At 48.4% G+C, this 18270-nt stretch overlaps 1 protein-coding gene across 14 annotated transcripts in view; it reads left to right on the top strand.

Annotated features, from left to right (window-relative positions):
- LARGE1 (LARGE xylosyl- and glucuronyltransferase 1) overlaps positions 1 to 18270 on the top strand; it is an 851853-nt gene that overhangs the window by 598042 nt on the left and 235541 nt on the right. For all 14 annotated transcript variants that reach the window (XR_010156081.1, XR_010156082.1, XM_063808040.1 and 11 more), the window contains 2 exons: positions 3378 to 3541; positions 15086 to 15364. Coding sequence is in view for 12 of the 14 variants with exons in the window: in XM_063808040.1 (XP_063664110.1) it covers positions 3378 to 3541; positions 15086 to 15364 (443 nt within the window). In the remaining 2 variants the exon portion in view is untranslated. The remainder of the gene's footprint in view (positions 1 to 3377; positions 3542 to 15085; positions 15365 to 18270) is intronic.

Here is an 18270-nt window from a genome sequence, read left to right as displayed (position 1 = left end):
TCAAGACCAGCCTGGCCAACATAGTGAAACCCTGTCTCTATTAAAAATACAGAAATTAGCCGGGCGTGGTGGTGAGTGCCTGTGATCACAGCTACTCGGGAGGCTGAGGCCAGAGAATCACTTGAACCCAGGAGGCAGAGGTTGCAGTGAGCTGAGATCGCATCACTGCACTCCAGCCTGGGCAACAGAGCTAGACTCTGTCTCAAAAAAAATAAGTAGTGTTTATTGAGGCAGCTGGGCCGGGCTGGCTTGCATGACTTTGGCAGTTGGGGAGGAGCTGCTCTGCCCCAGATGTCTCATCTTCCAGCAAGCTAGCCTCGGCATCTTCTCATGGCAATGGTAGGGGTGCAAGAAACACTTTCTCTTGAGGTCTAGCCTCAAGACTGAGACAATATTACTTCCCCTGCTTTTTATTAACAAAAGTACATCATGATTCTAGCCCTTATTCAAGGCTAGAGAAATAAACTGTGCCTCTTTAGTAAGCACCACTGCAAAGGACAAGAATATCTGGGGTGGCAAGGAGTGGGGGAGAGAGAAGGAATTGGAGCAATTAATGCCATCATCGTCCATAGCACACATCTTGAGAAATAACGCCGTCAAGTAATCTGTCAAGGCAATGGTCTTAACAGGTACAAAGCTATACAGAAGCAAGTTAATATATTTTCTTATTGACTGCTACACTGTTGATTTGGTGATTTAAAAAAGTACACCTTCTTTGAAAAACATTCTGTGGTATTCAGCTAGGTTGGTAACCCTTGCCATGTAAACTTTTGTCTGTATTCTATCGTGTGATAGACAAGGCTGATTTAACAGAAAAAAAAAAAAATGGAACCAGCCTTCCTGTGACCTTTGGCAAATTATCATTTTTTTAATATACTTTAAGTTTTAGGGTACATGTGCACAATGTGCCGGTTAGTTACATATGTATACATGTGCCATGTTGGTGTGCTGCACCCATTAACTCATCATTTAACATTAGGTATATCTCCTAATGCTATCCCTCCCCTCTCCTCCAACCCCACAACAGGCCCCGGTGTGTGATGTTCCCCTTCCTGTGTCCATGTGACTACAATAGCAAAGACTTGGAACCAAGCCAAATGTCCAACAGTGATAGACTGGATTAAGAAAATGTGGCACATATACAACATGGAATACTATGCAGCCATAAAAAATGATGAGTTCATGTCCTTTGTAGGGACATGGATGAAGCTGGAAACCATCATTCTCAGCAAACTATCGCAAGGACAAAAAACCAAACACCGCATGTTCTCACTCATAGGTGGGAATTGAACAATGAGAACAAATTATTATTTTTTTAAAGTTTGTTTTTATGGAAATACAGATTGCCTCCGACAAGTCCTCCCATTCTTTTTTTTTTTTTTTTTTTTTGAGATGGAGTCTCGCTCTGTCGCCCAGGCTGGCATGCAGTGTCATGATCTTGGCTCACTGCAACCTCTGCCCCCTGGGTTCAAGCAATTCTCTGCCTCAGCCTCCCGAGTAGCTGGGATTAGAGATGCCCGCCACCATGTCCAGCTAACTTTTTGTATTTTTAGTAGAAACTGGGTGTCACCATCTTGGCCAAGCTGGTCTTAAACTCCTGACCTCGTGATCCACCTGCCTCAGCCTCCCAAAGTGCTGGGATTACAGGCGTGAACCACCGCGCCTGGCCAAGTCCTCCCATTCTAAGTGCACAGTTTGTTGAATTTTCACGAAAGTGCACATCCATGTACCCATCGCTCCAGTCATGGTGGAGCGGGTTTCTGTCACTCCCAACCCTCTCTTGCCTCTTCCCAGGCTTCACTCCCCCACCCCACATGCCCGGGTTCAATTTTTGTCACTGTGGATTAGCTTTCTGCTAAGTTGTGTCACTTTTTAATTTCAGTTCTTCATCTGTAAAACATACAGCCTACCTGCCTGGTAGGGGTTCACATGAGACCATGTCTGTTGGGCAGCTGCAGATTTGCACATCTGTGTATCTGCCACTGCATATCTGAAATGTTATCTTCTTAGCTCCCTGTCAGCAGGTGTGCCTGCTCTTTTCACAAGTTGGTGAAGGAAGAGAGAAGTACAGCTAGTTAAACAACTTCTACAAGCAGATTAATGAAGTAAGACTTTCAGAGAGTTCAAAGAAAGAAAAGAGAAAAAAGTACGGGTGCCAAGATTCTGATTAAACTTAGGTGAAATGAAAGGAAAAGAGTTTCTCTTTTGTTAACGTGCTAAGTTTTGTTTTGTTTTGTTTTTTTCTGAGACCTAGTACAAAAATTGAAATCAGTAGCTCTAGGGAGAGAAAAGCATCAGGTCATACGGAGGTCCTTGTCAGTTTTGAGCGTTTTCTTCTTTGGGCATTTTCCTGTGTTATTTTTATTTTTATTTGTTTTATTTGTTTTTTTGTTTGTTTGTTTTTGTTTTTTTTGAGATGGAGTCTCACTCTGTCACCCAGGCTGGAAGGCAGTGGTGCGATCTCGGCTCACTGCAACCTCTGCCTCCTGGGTTCAAGAGATTCTCTGCCTCAGCCTCCTGAGTAGGTGGGATTACAGGTGTCTGCCACCATGCCCGGCTAATTTTTGTATTTTTTGTGGAGACAGGGTTTCCCCACGTTGGCCAGGGTGGTCTCGAACTCCTGACCTCAGGTGATCCAGCCACCTTGGCCTCCCAAAGTGCCGGGATTACAGGCATGAGCCACCGTGCCTGGCCCATTTTCCCATGTTATTTGAAATTCTTATGCTGAGTTGTCTAGGAAAACATTTCTCATTTGTTTCTAAGGAGTTTATGGTTGGTTATATGTTTTTCAGTGAGCACCACCTTTTTTCTTAGCTAAGAGGGGACTCATTTCTCAGGTGTTAAAGGCATCCTCTTTTTTCTGTTTTTTTTTTTTCTTTGTTTTTGTTTTGAAACAGGGTTTTGCTCTGTAGCCTAGGCTGGAGTGCAGCGGTGCCATCTCAGCTCACTGCAGCCTCCATGTCCCGGGCTCAGGTGATTCTCCCACCTCAGCCTCCTGAGTAGCACTACAGCCACACACCTCCACGTCCGGCTAATTTTTCTATTTTCAGTAGAGACAGGGTTTTGCCTGGTTGCCCAGGTTGGTCTCGAACTCTCAGGCTCAAGCGATCTGCTCGCCTTGGCCTCCCAAAGTGCTGGCATTACAGGTGTGAGCCACCACAGCCGGTCCCCAGGCATCTGATTTTTACCATCACCTTTTTGAAATAGATGAAGTTCCAGAGGGAAATAAAAGTGGTGATCCCCTCCATGTACGTCAGACCCATCAACAATGTCCTGATGGGTAATAAACTCAGGGGAGGGCAGGGCTCAAGGGGCAAGCTCATGGGCCCCCTCGGACCTCTTCTTCACATGCCCAAGCCCTCTCTCCTGCCCTGCAGCTCCAGAAGCAGCTGTCTGAGCTGGACGAGGACGACCTGTGCTATGAGTTCCGGCGAGAGCGCTTCACTGTCCACCGCACCCACCTGTACTTCCTGCACTACGAGTATGAGCCTGCAGCAGACAGCACAGACGTCACCCTGGTCGCTCAGCTGTCCATGGACAGGTATGGCAGACGGCCTCACCCACCCCAGTCTCCTCACCACGGCTCTTTGCATGGAGGATAGACAATGGAGAAGGGTGTGCTTGCTTCCGCAGTGCATTATGCTAAAATTGGAGGATGGAGCAGGAAGAGATGGCACATGGGCTTAGAATATTGAAGCCTGGGCCGGGCACGGTGGCTCACACCTGTAATCCTAGCACTTTGGGAGCCCCAGGCAGGTGGATCACAAGGTCGGGAGTTCTAGACCAGCCTGGCCAACATGGTGAAACCCCGTCTCTACTAAAAATACAAAAATTAGCTGGGCATGGTGGTGTGTGCCTGTAATCCCAGCTACTGGGGAGACTGAGGCAGGAGAATGGCTTGAACCCAAGAGGCAGAGGTTGCAGTGAGCCAAGATCGTGCCACTGCACCCCAGCCTGGGTGACAGAGCAAGGCTCCATCTTAAAAAAAAGAAAAAAAAAAGAGTACTGATAAGGGTGAGCTGTGTCACATCCCTACCACCTCCCCAGCACCGAAAACCAAGGGCTCTTATCTTATCGTTGTCTGAGGATAGATGAAAGGATCAGTTCTTAAGAAGTAGAGCCCTACTCGAATTACCTCAGGAAGAGGGACAGTGGGGAGACTGGAGCTACAATTGCGGCTGGAAAGCAACGCTGTTTCTTTTCCTTCTGTGTGTATTGATGAAACAAACATCCATCAAGCATTTCCAGGCAGTACTGACATGAGCCCCGCCCTGATGTAGCTTACAGGCCAATGCACTGCTTCTCAACCTTGTCCGGGGAGATTGAATCACCTCAGGAGTTGTATAACACGTTCACATCCAGGCTCCCTTGCAGAGCAGTTAAGTAAGGACCTTTGTAGGATAGAGCCCTTGGCATTGTTTTGTTTTAAGCTTATAACATGTAGCCAGGGCTGAGAATATGGAGCTAGTCACAGAAACAGCAATACACGCCTCCCGGGTTCACGCCATTCTTCTGCCTCAGCCTCCCGAGTAGCTGGGACTGCAGGCACCAGCCACCATGCCCGGCTAATTTTTTGTATTTTTAGTAGAGACGGAGTTTCACCGTGTTGGCCTGGATAGTCTCGGTCTCCTGACCTCGTGATCCTCCCACCTGAGCTTCCCAAAGTGCTGGGATTACAGGTGTGAGCCACTGCACCTGTCCTAATTTATATATTTTTAAAAACATCTCTGGCTGCCAAGAAGTGAATGGATTTGAAGCCCCAAGGTCACTCAGCCAGGGCTACGTGGCTTTTCTATACCTGGCCATTCCAGGTGCCCCTTCCCACCTTGTCTGACTGGCTTCCGCTTCAATTTACACATGGCCCACGGTGGCTGCCCTTACCCCAAGTCCCTCACATGTCATCCCCCCTCAGCTCCTACAATTAGGAAGGAAGTTTGATTCCTCATTCTGTCTTTTGAGCCACATCAGAGATGCCTATCCAGCCTACGGGTGAGATTCCATGGGATTGTTCTAAGGATTAAATGAGCTAATGCCCGTACAGTGCCGAGAACAGTGCCTGGCACATAAGTGTTCCATAAATGCCAGGTGTTATTAGTCATGAATGACTGAAGAATGGACAAACTGATGAAAGAACAAACACCTGGACGCAAAAACGTTTTCATAAAGGCACTTGAGAGCTCCAGGAAGTGAGAGGAACCTGGCGCTGGAGGCAACGTGGAATGATTCATGTTGAGGGTGGTTCAGGGAAGTGGATTCCTTGCTCTGTGAGTCCCGCCACATGCAAGCAAATGACCACATGCATAATTCTATGGCTTCAGGGGCCGGCGGTCTCTTGGGGATTCACAGGCTCCAAAAGAACTTGGAGAAAGGCCACTGGGACTCCTGTGCACAGAGAACTTGCGGATCCTAGCAGGTAACAGGTAAAGACAGCATGGGACAAAAGAGCAAGGGACAAGCATGGAGGCTCTAGCACCAGGTCCATGCTTGACCTGCTGTGAGGGCCCTGGCGAGCCCTGTCCCTTCTTGGGGCCACAGTTTTCTCATCTCCACATCCACATGATCACTCGGCAAATACCGCTCACCGTTCTGCACCAGGCACTTAGGGGGAGGGGAATATGTGTTAAAAGACCTATCCCTGTCTTCAAGGAGTATGCAGCCTATGTGGGGCTCAGGCACCCCATTCGTTTTCTGTTGTTAGGTGACAAAGTACCACACATTGAGCAGCTTAAAAAGTACACCTTTGTTACCTTGTGGCCACTATGGGTCAGGAATCTGGAAGATGTTAGCAGGGCCCTCTGCCCAGGGTCTCAGGACTGAAATCTCAAGGGATTATCCAGGGCTGGGATGTCATCTGGGGATTGGCATCCACATCCAAGCTCATTTGGGTTGGAGCAGAATTCAGTTCCAGGATGGAGGTCCCATTTCCTTGCTGGCTGTTGATGGGTGTCCCCCTCAGCTCCTCGAAGCCATGCTCAGTTCCTAGCCATGCAGCCCCCTCCCTGCAGGGCAGCCCACTTCTTCAAGGCCAGCAGGAGAATCTCTCTGGCCCATGACCCTGGAGTCTTCTATAACATCACATGATCACAATGTGATATTCACAAGCCCTGCCCACACCCAAGAGGGCGATAACACAGGGCATGTCCGCCAGCGGGGCGGGAATCTGGGGGGTCCCTCATAGAACTCTGCCTGTCACTGACAGGTAAACAGGTCTACAGTAGGATGTTTAGTTCTGAGTGTCGTGCAGGAGGTGCACCGATTCTATGAGAGCCCAAGGAAGTGGAGAAAGGAAAAGGCAGGGAATGTGTCCGAGGGGAGGTAGTACCTGAGTTGAGTTGGAGGCTGAGTGGACTGAGATAGAAGGCACAGAAGGAGAGAAGGAGGGCTCCCTGAGGTAGAGCGTGCAGCATGTTCACGGGACAGAGAAGACGTCAGGGCCAGTGGGGAACACAATAGTAAGGTGTGGTTAGGGCTTAGGGTGTAGGAGGGAGAAAGAGGAGATCAAATACACCTGGCCAGGTAGGCAAGGGCTGGATCACAGAGGGCCTCAAGGAAACCAGGGGAGGTGGCCAGCCCTTCCAGCTCAAATCTTGCATCCTGTGTGTCTCCATAGAGACACCCAACTGGTGTCCCAGAGTCACCCCTAAAATTCTCAGGTCCCTTTGGCTTCTCACCCAGATTTCAGTTTGGACACCCAGGCTCCCCACCACTAAGCAGCCACATCAGGAAGCCACCTCACCACAAAGTCCCTCTTTTCACATGTGTGTTTCCTTCTCCTCCATGGCATTTATAGTAAAAAGAAAATGGAATACTCCATGTCAGTGCTGAATGATGGTCTAGATTGGTCTCTTTCGACTGCACCTGTCCCCTCCCGTGAGCTAACTGAAACTCAGGTACTATAATCCATGCAAGTGAGAGGGTTTCACTTAAAGCCAGGTGCCCGTTTCTCCAACCATCACTGGCTCTCTGTTGCATTCAGGCCTCCTGATAATGCATTCAGATTATCAGCAAAATATTCTGAGTCAATATTAGTGGCCAGTGGCTACCAAAGAAATCTGATATACTTTCTAATCAAAGTAAAGAGTAGCATAACAGTGAATGACACTTGGTCCCTGGAGTCAGGCACTGTGGGTTCTTTGTTGCCCTGTCACTTTGTTTTTGGACAAGTCACTTAACTTTTTTTTTTTTTTTTTTTTTTTGAGACGGAGTCTTGCGGTGTCGCCAGGCCAGAGTGCAGTGTTGCAATCTCGGCTCACTGCAGCCTTCCCCTTCTGGGTTCGAGCGATTCTCCTGCCTCAACCTCCCAATAGCTGGGACTACAGGCGCGCACCACCAGGCCCAGCTAACTTTGTATTTTTAGTAGAGACGGGGTTTCACCATGTTGGCCAGCATGGTCTCAATCTCTTGACTTCGTGATCTGCCCGCCTTGGCCTCCCAAAGTGCATCACTTAACTTCTTTAAGCCTCAGTTTCTTCATCTGTGATCTGAAAGTGGTAACTGTATCATTATCCTCATCGCTAAGGTTGTTATAAAGATCAAATGAGAGAAGGCGTGCCAGTGCTTAGTCCTGACATACATTCAGAGGCTCCCAGAATGATACCAGTACTGTTGACCAGAATCTTAATATTTGTGATATTGGGTAAAAAGGCACTAGACGGAAGGACAGAGAGCTCCGGGTTCAAATCCCACCAACTCATTCATCCTCAGCTGGTGTTCTGGGCAAGTCACTTAACATCTTTGGGTTTCCGTTTCCTCCTTCTATAAAAGAAGGATAAAATTACTTGCCTCATAGGGTCCTGTTTAGGAGTAAATAAGAGATCCTCTATAAAAGCCCTGAGCACATACTTGACATCCAGTAAAATACTGGCTAGATCTGAACATCCTTACGAAGGCATGTGCACATGATAGTTATTTAGGAGACGTAAAGTGATGTAGTAGAAAAGAAAAAAAAGCAAGACTTGGATTCAAAGTACACTTGTGCCACTTCCTAGCTGTGTAAGTTTGAACAACTTACTTAGCCTTTTTGAGCCTCACTTGACTCATCTATGAGATGGTGATAACGTCAGATTTACTGATTATTGTCTGGGTTCTACAAAATAAGGTGTAAAGTGCCTAGTAAGTAGTTGATGTGAGAAAATATTAATTTCCCTTTTCTTAATGTTTCTCACCTCTCTGCTGGCTATAGAATTTGCTATCTGGAATTTGCAAACAAGTAGAACAAACATGTTTCTAGTTATTAACAGCTCAAACCCATCCTTCTGTATACACTAGTTAGCAAGAAGAGAATACAGACAAAACCAAGTGCCTCCTTCTATTGCCAGTGGGATCCATCCTTCTGGCCTGGGCTGCAGACACAGTGCATTTAAAAGAAAGTCCGGGGCCAGGCGTGGTGGCTCACGCCTGTAATCCCAGCACTTTGGGAGGCTGAGGCAGGCAGATCACAAGGTCAGGAGATGGAGACCATCCTGGCTAACACAGTGAAACCCCATCTCTACTAAAAATACAAAAAATTAGCCGGGCATGGTGGCGGGCGCCTGTAGTCCCAGCTACACGGGAGGCTGAGGCAGAAGAATGGTGTGAACCCGGGAGGCGGAGCTTGCAGTGAGCTGAGATTGTGCCACTGCACTCCAGCCTGGGCGACAAAGGGAGACTCGGTCTCAAAAAAAAAAAAAAAAGTCCGGGCCCCACTCACATATACAGCAAACACCAACCATAGCGGTCTTCCCTTCAAAGCATGGACAGCCCAAGCGTAGCAGACACATGATACCCACTCCTGTATTGTGACATGTATCACCATCAGGACAGTATCTCAAGAGAACCCAAGGGATTCCAAGCCCTAATGAGAGGTGCTTAGCGGGCCGCAATTAAAAATTATAAAGCGGCACTGCAGGCTGATGAAGAATGGTAGAAATTCCTGCAGCCACTTCCACTCTGTCAACACATCCGATTATGATGCAGCACGCTGACTGGTGCCTGTTGGATTGATTTTTAATTTAAGAAACGTTTCAGATATATTTGTAAACCTTCGAGTCAGAAGTAGGCCCTACGTGAATGCCACAACGAATTAGGAGAGCCAGCCTTCGCACTCCCGTACCCAGCTCCCTCTGGAATTCCGTTCAGAAAGAATGAACGTTGCAACCATGGCCATGAAGCCAGGAGATCTGCTTCTCCTTCAGCAGCTCAGCACCCTTCCCTCCCATCCCAGCAGAAGACACCAATGGCAAAGGGACAGAGGGAGCTGATCACGAGGGGTTCACCTATCTTCTGACACCACGCCAGGGAGAGCCTGGTTCTTTAGTGTGTTTTTGACAAAGATGTTAAGTGTTGACTACAGTTGTGGGGCCTCATGGGGATGACAGGTCACTTCTCTGCTCTCTCTGAGTAAAGGAGAGAGAATGGGCTGGGCTCACAGAGCCCTACTCTTTAGAACAGCGTTGCTTCAAGCCTGCTCCTGGGACCAGCAACACAGCATTGCATGGGAGCTTGTCAGAAATACAGATTCTCAGGCCCCACCCCAGACCTCCTGAACCAGAATCTCGGGTGGTGCCTGGAAATAGGGGTTTTAAGAAGCCCCCCCAGGTGATCTTAAAGAAGCTTACATTTGAAAGCACTGACCGCTCTGGAGAGTGAAAGGTAATTTTTTCTCCATGTAACAGGCAGAGCGATGTTTTAAAAATGTAAATCAGGTCACGGCATTAAAACCCTCAGATGACTTCTTGTTACATGTGGAACAGTGTCCCACCCGCCTGCTGTGGTCTTCAAGGCCCATCCAGCCTGGCATCTGTACAACCCCTGACACCTTCATCTCACCCCTGCCCCTCACCGTCCTGTGCTGCACCCACACTGGTCCTGTTTCTTCCTGCTCGAACATGCTGAGCCCACTGTTACCCCAAGGGCCATCCCCTCTTCTTGGAAAGCTTTCCCCCCAGACTTTTCACAACGCCAGATCCTTCTCATTATCTGCTGTAACAAAATGCCACAAATTATTTGATATATGAACAATGGAAATGTATTTATCACAGTGCTGGAGGCTGGAAGTCCAAGATCAAGGCTTCGGTCGATTTGGTGTCTGGCGAGGGTGCACTTCCTGGCTCACAGAGAGTGCCTCATTACTGTGTCCTCACGTGGTGGAAAGAGCCAGCTAGCTCCCTGGGCCTCTTAAAAGGGCATGAAGGCTAGGTGTGGTGGCTCATACCTGTAATCCCAGCACTTTGGGAGGCCAAGGCAGGCGAATCACCTGAGGTCAGGAGTTCGAGACCAGCCTGGCCAACATGGTGAAATCCCACCTCTACTAAAAATATAAAACTTAGCCAGCTGTGGTGGTGCACACCTGTAATCCCAGCTACTCCGAAGGCTGAGACAGGAAAATCGCTTGAAGCTGGGGGGTGGAGGTTGCAGTGAGCTGAGATCGCACCACTGCACTCCAGCCTGGGCAACAGAGTGAGACTCGGTCTCAAAAAAAAAAAAAAAAAGGCATGAATCTCATTCAAGAGAGTTCCACCCTCAGGACCTAATCACCCCCCAATCAAACCTCTGGTTTGTCGATTGTCTTTTTTCCCCACTAGAATAAAAGCTTCTGAAATGCAGGCGCCTAGGCCCCTTGCCTGTATAGTATACCAGATGCATTGGAATAACAAATATTTATTAGGTAAAGACATGTTTGAGAGGCAGAAATAGAACCTAAGGAGGAAATTACAGCTGTCATATACCGAGTACCTGCTGTATATCTAGCTTTGCACCAGACACTTTGTATCATGATCTCATTTAACCCTCAAATCCAACTAAATGTTACTGCTTCACAAACTGCCCTGAGTCTTAGCAGCTTAGTACAAGAACTGGAATGAGCTTGTGATTCTTTGGATTGGCAGTGTGGGCTAGACTCTGCTGGGCTCATTCCTGTGTCTGCCGTAAACTAGGTAGCTTTTCGGGGGTTTGTCTGGCTATCAGCAGGGACCATGGGAACGCCAGGGCAAGGTGGTGTAGGGCTAGTTCACATGGCGGCAGGCACAAGCCAGTTGTCTCACCTCTTCTCATGTCATGTTTGCTAATATCCCATGGACCAAAGCAAGTCATGTGGCCAGGATTCATGTGGGAGATTATTTCCAGAGGGTATGGATAGAGGCAAAGGGACGATTGATAGCTATTTTGTAATCTACCAAAGGCCTTATTATCCCCAAAATACATATGTGCAAATTGAAGCTCAAAGAGCTGTCACTTGCCCAGGAATACTGACAAATCCAGGCCTGTCTGACCCCAAAACCTACAGTTGCAAGCTGTGTGATATGCTACACAGCCTGCCTCATGGGCAGTGCACCAGATTAGAATGGTCCGCCTTGGTGGGTGTGAGTTCCCCATCCCAGCAGACACTGAGTGATCACTGCCTGGGCTGCTTAGTCCCACTGAGGCTCTAGAATTCCTTCCAGCCCTGGTCTTCTGGGTTTCTGACCTGGCCGTCTCCCTGCCTTTTCCTTTATGACTACAGAGACTGCGTGAGGACGGGATTCTCTGGAGTAGCCCCCACCTGTTTCTAGATCTGCCAGACATTTCTGAGCCTTTGCCCACCCCTCCCTAGATGAAGCAGTGGTGGGCTCCATGGGGAAGTGGGAACCAACATGGGACAGAGACAGGCTTTCTGGGTTTAGGGTCAGCTCTTCCATGGACTCATCCAGCAAAAGAAAGTCTGGCCACAGAGCTTGGCATCAGCAAGAACTGCACGGGGACGACCCTTAGGGAACAGACAAGGGGAGAGAACCTGGAAGGTGGAGGTTGCAGTGAGCTGAGATCGCACCACTGCCTCCAGCCTGGGCAACAGAGTGAGACTCTGTCTCAAAAAAAAAAAAAAAAGAAAAGAAAAGAAAAAGGGCACCAATCTCATTCATGAGAGTTCCACCCTCATGACCTGATCACCTCCCTAATCAAACTCTGGTTTGTTGATTGTCTTTTTTCCCCACTAGAATAAAAGCTCCTGAAATGCTGGTGCCCAGGCCCCTTGTCTGTATAGTATATCCGATGCATTGGAAATAACAAATATGTATTAGGTGAAGACATGTTTGAGAGGCAGAAATAGAACCTGAGGAGAGGGCCGAGGGGATTGTGGAACTTTGAGACAGATACCAAGAGGGACTGAGGAGGGGAAAGAGTGGGGAGGCATTGACACCGGGAGAAGAACACGCTCTGACTTGGGGAAACAGGCAATGAAGCAAAGATACTTGGGAACGTTGTTCTCAGCCTAACCCCAATCCATAGTAAATAATGACCTGGATCCGGGCTTTGGGGTGAGGTAGACCCGAATGTGAATCTATGTCCTTCACTTTGTAACTGCGTGACTTGAAAGAAGTTATTTCACCCCCTTAAGCTTCCTTGCCTGTAAGAGGGTGGTGACAATCTCAATATTATAGTTACTATGAGGATTAAATGTGATAGCCACAGTGTGGCAAAGGCATGACTAGCAGCAGGTAAAGGGGGAGATGGATGAGATCATGATCACACTTTAAATATTACCATCATTATTAGAAACCTCAGTTTGTCACAGTTGTTCAGGTCCTGGCAGAAAAGTTGGTTCTAAGGAACTAAAGATTGGAGGGATTGAGGCTGGGGGGCATAGAAACAGCAGTGCGTTGTATCACCATTCCGTCTCGCTTGTGGAGGTTCCACAGAACAACATCCAGCTGTGTTATCTGTAAAGCTCAACTTATTTTTCATGTGCACAGCACCTTCTGAGAACCTTGAGTATTTTTTCTCTATTCTTTTTTTTTTTTTTTTTTGAGACAGAGTCTCACTCTGGAGTGCAATGGTGCGATCTCAGCTCACTGCAACCTCCACCCCCCGGGTTCAAGCGATTCTTCTGCGTCAGCCTCGCAAGTAGCTGGGACTACAGGCGTTCACTACCACGCCTGGCTAATATTTTTGTATTTTTAGTAGAGATGGGGTTTCACCATGTCGGTCAGGCTGGTCTTGAATTCCTGACCTCAATGATCTGCCCGCCTTGGCCTCCCGAAGTGCTGGGATTACAGGCATGAGCCACCGCTCCTGGCCTCTCTGTTCTTACCCTAAACTCTTGGCTGAGCTTAGGAGAGGGACTGTGGCAGGTCACGGGGCAGGGGAGGGGTTCCTTTCTTGGAAAACTGAGACACAGAGGCAAAAACCAAGCCAGTGAGAGAATCCTGAGAAGTGGTCCTCTCTTCATGCCCAGCCAGACCTCCCTCCTCCCACCCACTTCCTTCAGCAGGTCTCATGTCTGCATGCTAGAAATTATTCTTGCCTTTTGCTCTCCAATTCTCAGAGGAGTTGTACAAATGGCCCTCTCGTGAAGCGCAGAGTCCCCCACATTTGCAGAAGGTAAAACAGGTGCAGGAGGCATAATTCAAAATTCCAGATCCTCAGGCTCCCACAGAAGAAGCCTAGTACAAAGTTCAGTGCAATTAGGCGTCATGGAGAATGTGTGCCTTTTTAAGAAATGGCTCTGGTCGGCCAAGCGCGGTGGCTCACGCCTGTAAGCCCAGCACTTTGGGAGGCCGAGGTGGGCGGATCACGAGGTCAGGAGATCGAGACCATGCTGGCTAAGATGGTGAAACCCCGTCTGTACTAAAAAATACAAAGAAGAAAATTAGCCGGGCGTGGTAGCGGGCGGCTGTAGTCCCAGCTACTCGGGAGGCTGAGGCAGGAGAATGGCATGAACCCGGGAGGCGGAGCTTGCAGTGAGCTGAGATCACGCCACTGCACCATCCTGGGCGACAGAGCAAGACTCCGTCTCAAAAAAAAAAAAAAAAAAAGAAAAAGAAATGTCTCTGGTCAATTTGGCTAGCAAGCATTATAATGGATGAGAAATGGAGAGCATTTTGCACTGGTGAATATCTTAATCCTCCCTATTGAACGAGGAAGCAAATCTGGGCAGTGCCACTTAACAGAATTACTGAGAGAAAACTCTGGAAGTCATCAAAAAGGCCATTGAAACAAGATAGGTGTGCCCATTTCCTTTTGTTTAGAAGCATGGAAATGCATGGAATCGATTTCCTGGTAATCGTCCGAATAAAGTGGGCATTCGACCAGGAGACTGCTGATTACGTACCTCTTGCTGGGTAAGGAAAAACAATTCAAGTAGGCTTTTGCTGTTTCTTAGCCATAGATTTTATGTACCGGATGCTTCTAACGCCTTTGAAAGAAAATATCTTTATAGATTTATCTTCAAACGTCTTTGCAGAACCCTCTCTGTTGCAAACCTCCACACACACCTTTTTTTTTTAAATTTTTCCCTGGGCTCTGTTTTTCCCCCTCTCCCTGGCTCAGCATCTCTGAGGTAGCCTTGCAAAGTTGGCTGGCGCCCTGGGTAGTAGGGGCTGTGAAGACGAGTGATGCAGACAGCATCACCCCAGGTAGACTTTTGTTTCCAACATTCACATATTTTTCTGTTCCCTTTTTTAGTGTTATTTTTTTCTCCCTGACTCCAAGGTCCCATCAGGGTACCTGTCTACACATGTCTGGCCTCTAAGTGTAAGAGGCCAAGCTGACTGAACATACAGCACGTCCGTTCCTCCATCAGGAAAATGGGGAGAATGACAGCTAGTGCTCGAGGTTGTTGAGAGAATTCTGGGAAGCTCCTGGCACACTGCAGCACATCTGTAATTATAGTTGTAGCTCTTGTGTTTACTGTTTATTTTAGCATTCCTTGTAACTTAGCAGCCTCTAAGTTTGTCTAAGTCCTCTCTGGCTGGTCACTGCCTTAGGAGATCAGCATAGCTTTTTTATACCTTTGTGGAGAGAGAAGTGTAGCACTTTGGGGCTGGAAGGGGATCTTCAGATCATTTAATATACTCACCACCTGGCTTTGAAACGAGGAGTCCAAGGCTTATAGTGGGATACAACTTGATATCACATGTTCAATTGGAAGCAGGGAAAGATGAGAGCCAGCAAGGTAAGTGTTTTGATGCCTGTTTTACAGGTAAAGGAACTGAGTGAGTCACGTTGAAAGCAGGGATTTGATCCACAGCTGGTTGATCAAGTGTCACTGGAGGCAGAGCCCCACAACAGGCCAGGCGGATGATGCATGGATGGCCCAGGTCCCGCGGCTCACCCTCCCTGTCTCTTCCAGGCTCCAGATGCTGGAGGCCATCTGCAAGCACTGGGAGGGGCCCATCAGCCTGGCCCTCTACCTGTCAGACGCCGAGGCCCAGCAGTTCCTCCGCTACGCACAGGGCTCTGAGGTGCTTATGAGCCGCCACAACGTGGGCTACCACATCGTGTACAAGGAGGGCCAGTTCTACCCCGTGAACCTGCTGCGCAACGTGGCCATGAAGCACATCAGCACTCCCTACATGTTCCTGTCTGACATTGACTTCCTGCCCATGTATGGGCTCTATGAGTACCTCAGGTAAGGACCTGCAGGGGCCTGGCCATCAGGCCAGAAGGCACATAGGGCCATGCAGTGCCAGGACCAGAAGGCCCTTAGGGTCATCATCTAGTCCAACAGGTTTCTTTTCCAGATGGGGCAGCAGAGACCCAGAAAGGGGAAGGGACCTGCCCACAGCCACCCAGCAATAGAGTTCTCAGTGAACAGACTGAAACCTGAGTTTGCAGAAGGAAATGTTGATGGCAGAGCTTGGTCCAGGGAACATCTCTTTTTGTCTGCCAGTCTATTGCTTTTTCTGTAGCATCTATGAAAACATACTCTCCTCACGCAGGCACGCGATGGCTCTCGCCTGTAATCCTAGCACTTTGGGAGGCTGAGGCAGGCGGATCACGAGGTCAGGAGTTCGAGACCATCCTGGCCAACATGGTGAACCGCCCCCCCCCTACTAAAAATACCAAAAGAATTAGCTGGGCTTGGTGGCACATGCCCGTAATCGCAGCTACTTGGGAAGCTGAGGCAGGAGAATCACTTGAACCAGGGAGTCGGAGGTTGCAGTGAGCCGAGATTGCTCCACTGCACTCCAGCCTGGTGACAGAGCAAGACTCCTTCTCGAAAAATAATAATAATAAATAGAGGAAAACATACCCTCCTTCTTCTGGTTTTGGACCAGACAACCTTCATATAACCCAAGAAAGATTATTGCCCAGTCTTTTAAACAAATCTAAGTGATGATGATGCCTAGTGCTTATGGAAGTGTTTGCTGCGCGCCAGGCACTGTTCTGAGTGCTTGAGAGGTAGGATCTCATTTCCTCCCCCAAAGTCCCTGCCGTGGGTAGTATTATCACCTTCCTTTTCTAAATGGGGAACTGTGGGACCGAGACCAGGAGCCGTTGGCCCGGGGTTACTCATCTAGGAAAGGGAAACTGGGGTGGAAACAGCCAGTCTGACTGCAGAGCCAAGTGCATAAGCACCATCACAACTGCTTCTGTGAATCTCCAGTGTCCCTTTCCAGCTCCCCCCACATCATGGGACGGGGTGTCAGCAGCTGGAGAAAGCACTCGGCTAATGGAAGTCTTAGATGGCTGTGTGAAGAGTGTGTTTATTACAGAATAGTACACAATTCGGACTGATAGGAGCCATGGAAGTCATATGGCCCAAAGGTCCCATTTCACACATGAGAAAACTAAAGTCACACGGTATCATGGTCCAATGACATTTTAAAAAATCCTTTATTTACTGCCATTGGTCAGCATGAATTATGCCAATACCTAGTGAGTGCCTGCCTAGATCCAGGTACCATGAGAGGTGATTTGCATATATCATCCCATTGGTTCTACACATCGAACCCAGAGGCAGGTATAGCTACTTGCATTCTACAGGGAGGAAGAGTGGGGCCCAGAGAAGCAAAATAACAGTTCAAGTCCAGAGAGCTCACGCCAGGGTGTGAACCAGCGTCTGCAGCCCCAGGTCTGCCGGTCACCCTGCTACACATTGTTGGGCTGCGCTGGGGTTTCTGTTTGTCCCAAACCAGGGAAGGTCTGATTTCTTTCTCTCTTGTTCTCTTGCTCTCCCTCCCTCCCTCTGACTCTGTCTCTCTGTCTCTTAGTATCTTTCTTACTGCCTCTGTCTCTTTCTCTCTTAAAAGAGCTTCTAGGAGTCTTTAAACTGTCGGGAAGCCAAAGCGTAGGTTTAGCCTGCGTACCCTCCGTGCCCTGCGCTGTCTGGAGCAAGGTCAGGCAGCCTGTGTTCTCTCTCCAGCTTCTGAGTCCGTGTCCTTCCAGGGACATCTCCGGGTTTCCTAGTGTTAATCCCTCCCCTGGGGCGGGAGGAGTCCCTACCAGACTCTGTTAAAAACAGTAGGGTCAGCGACCCCTAGGCAGCATGACCCTGAATCGGGAATGGGAGGTGCTGTGGTACCCAGCACCATGAGCCTCAACCCCTGACCCACCAGGCTGCAGAAACGGAGCACTCCCTCCAGCCCCAGCGCCTGTGCCAGTGCCTGCTGGGTCTTAGAATCCAGTGTGTGGAGCCAGGGTGCCCCCATGTGGCCAGACGGGGCTTGCAGCCTCTGATGCCTGCAGATTCTGAAACTTGGGCAGCTTCCAGGATGACAGGCTCCCAAGGGAACAGATAGATGATGGGAGTGAGTGCCACCCTAGACTAAGAAAAGAGGCTTCAGGATTGGACCCCTGCCCACCCTCCACCCCTCTGGGACTCTTCTTTGCTCCAGCCAGTTGAAAGTGAGCTGGCCCCATATGAGTCTGTGGTCTCTACTCCCTGTGCAAGGACTATTTAATTATTTGACCTCATGGGCATCAAGTTTTATAAAACAATACGTATGAACAGTTTTTTTCTTTGTCTTTCTATGTTTTATTAATTAAAGACATCGTTCACTGCTAATCCAGACCCTACTTGAAGTGAGGTAGCTAGTGTGCCCTTCTACTTAGCATTTGCTTAATGCAGAGTCACTTGAGGTGGTAGTTGGCCTTAGCTACCTTATCACAAGAAGGTATGTGGTTCCCCTCAGGGGTTTTGAAATATTGCAAATTGCTTTTAAAACTTTATTACTTTCTTCCCAGACTTTTCCCAAGAATGCTGAGTACAATTCAATAGAGAGACCGGAGCCCTGGTCTCAGGGAGCCAGTCGTCTCTCCACACAATCTTGCCATTATTGCTTTAGGGAGGCAGGGAAGGTTACTAGGTATTCATATTTTTCAAGAGGAGTTGGGAATCTGGATTTTCATATAAAATGTTTTTTTAATGTTGGCAACTAATTTTTAAAAATTGTTTTTAGATGATGATTTGGAGCAAAAAAATCATTTCAAATGCTGTTGAGGCCGACAAAATATGCCTTCAGGCTGCCTTGACCCTCACACCCCCACCCCAAACTACCAGAGTGTAACCTCTGACCTAGACAATTCCTAGGC

This window comes from Pan troglodytes, chromosome 23, assembly GCF_028858775.2.
Source record: "Pan troglodytes isolate AG18354 chromosome 23, NHGRI_mPanTro3-v2.0_pri, whole genome shotgun sequence".
NCBI lineage: Eukaryota > Metazoa > Chordata > Mammalia > Primates > Hominidae > Pan > Pan troglodytes.
Note: the sequence above shows the minus strand (reverse complement) of the source record. Positions and strands in the feature narration are given on the sequence as shown.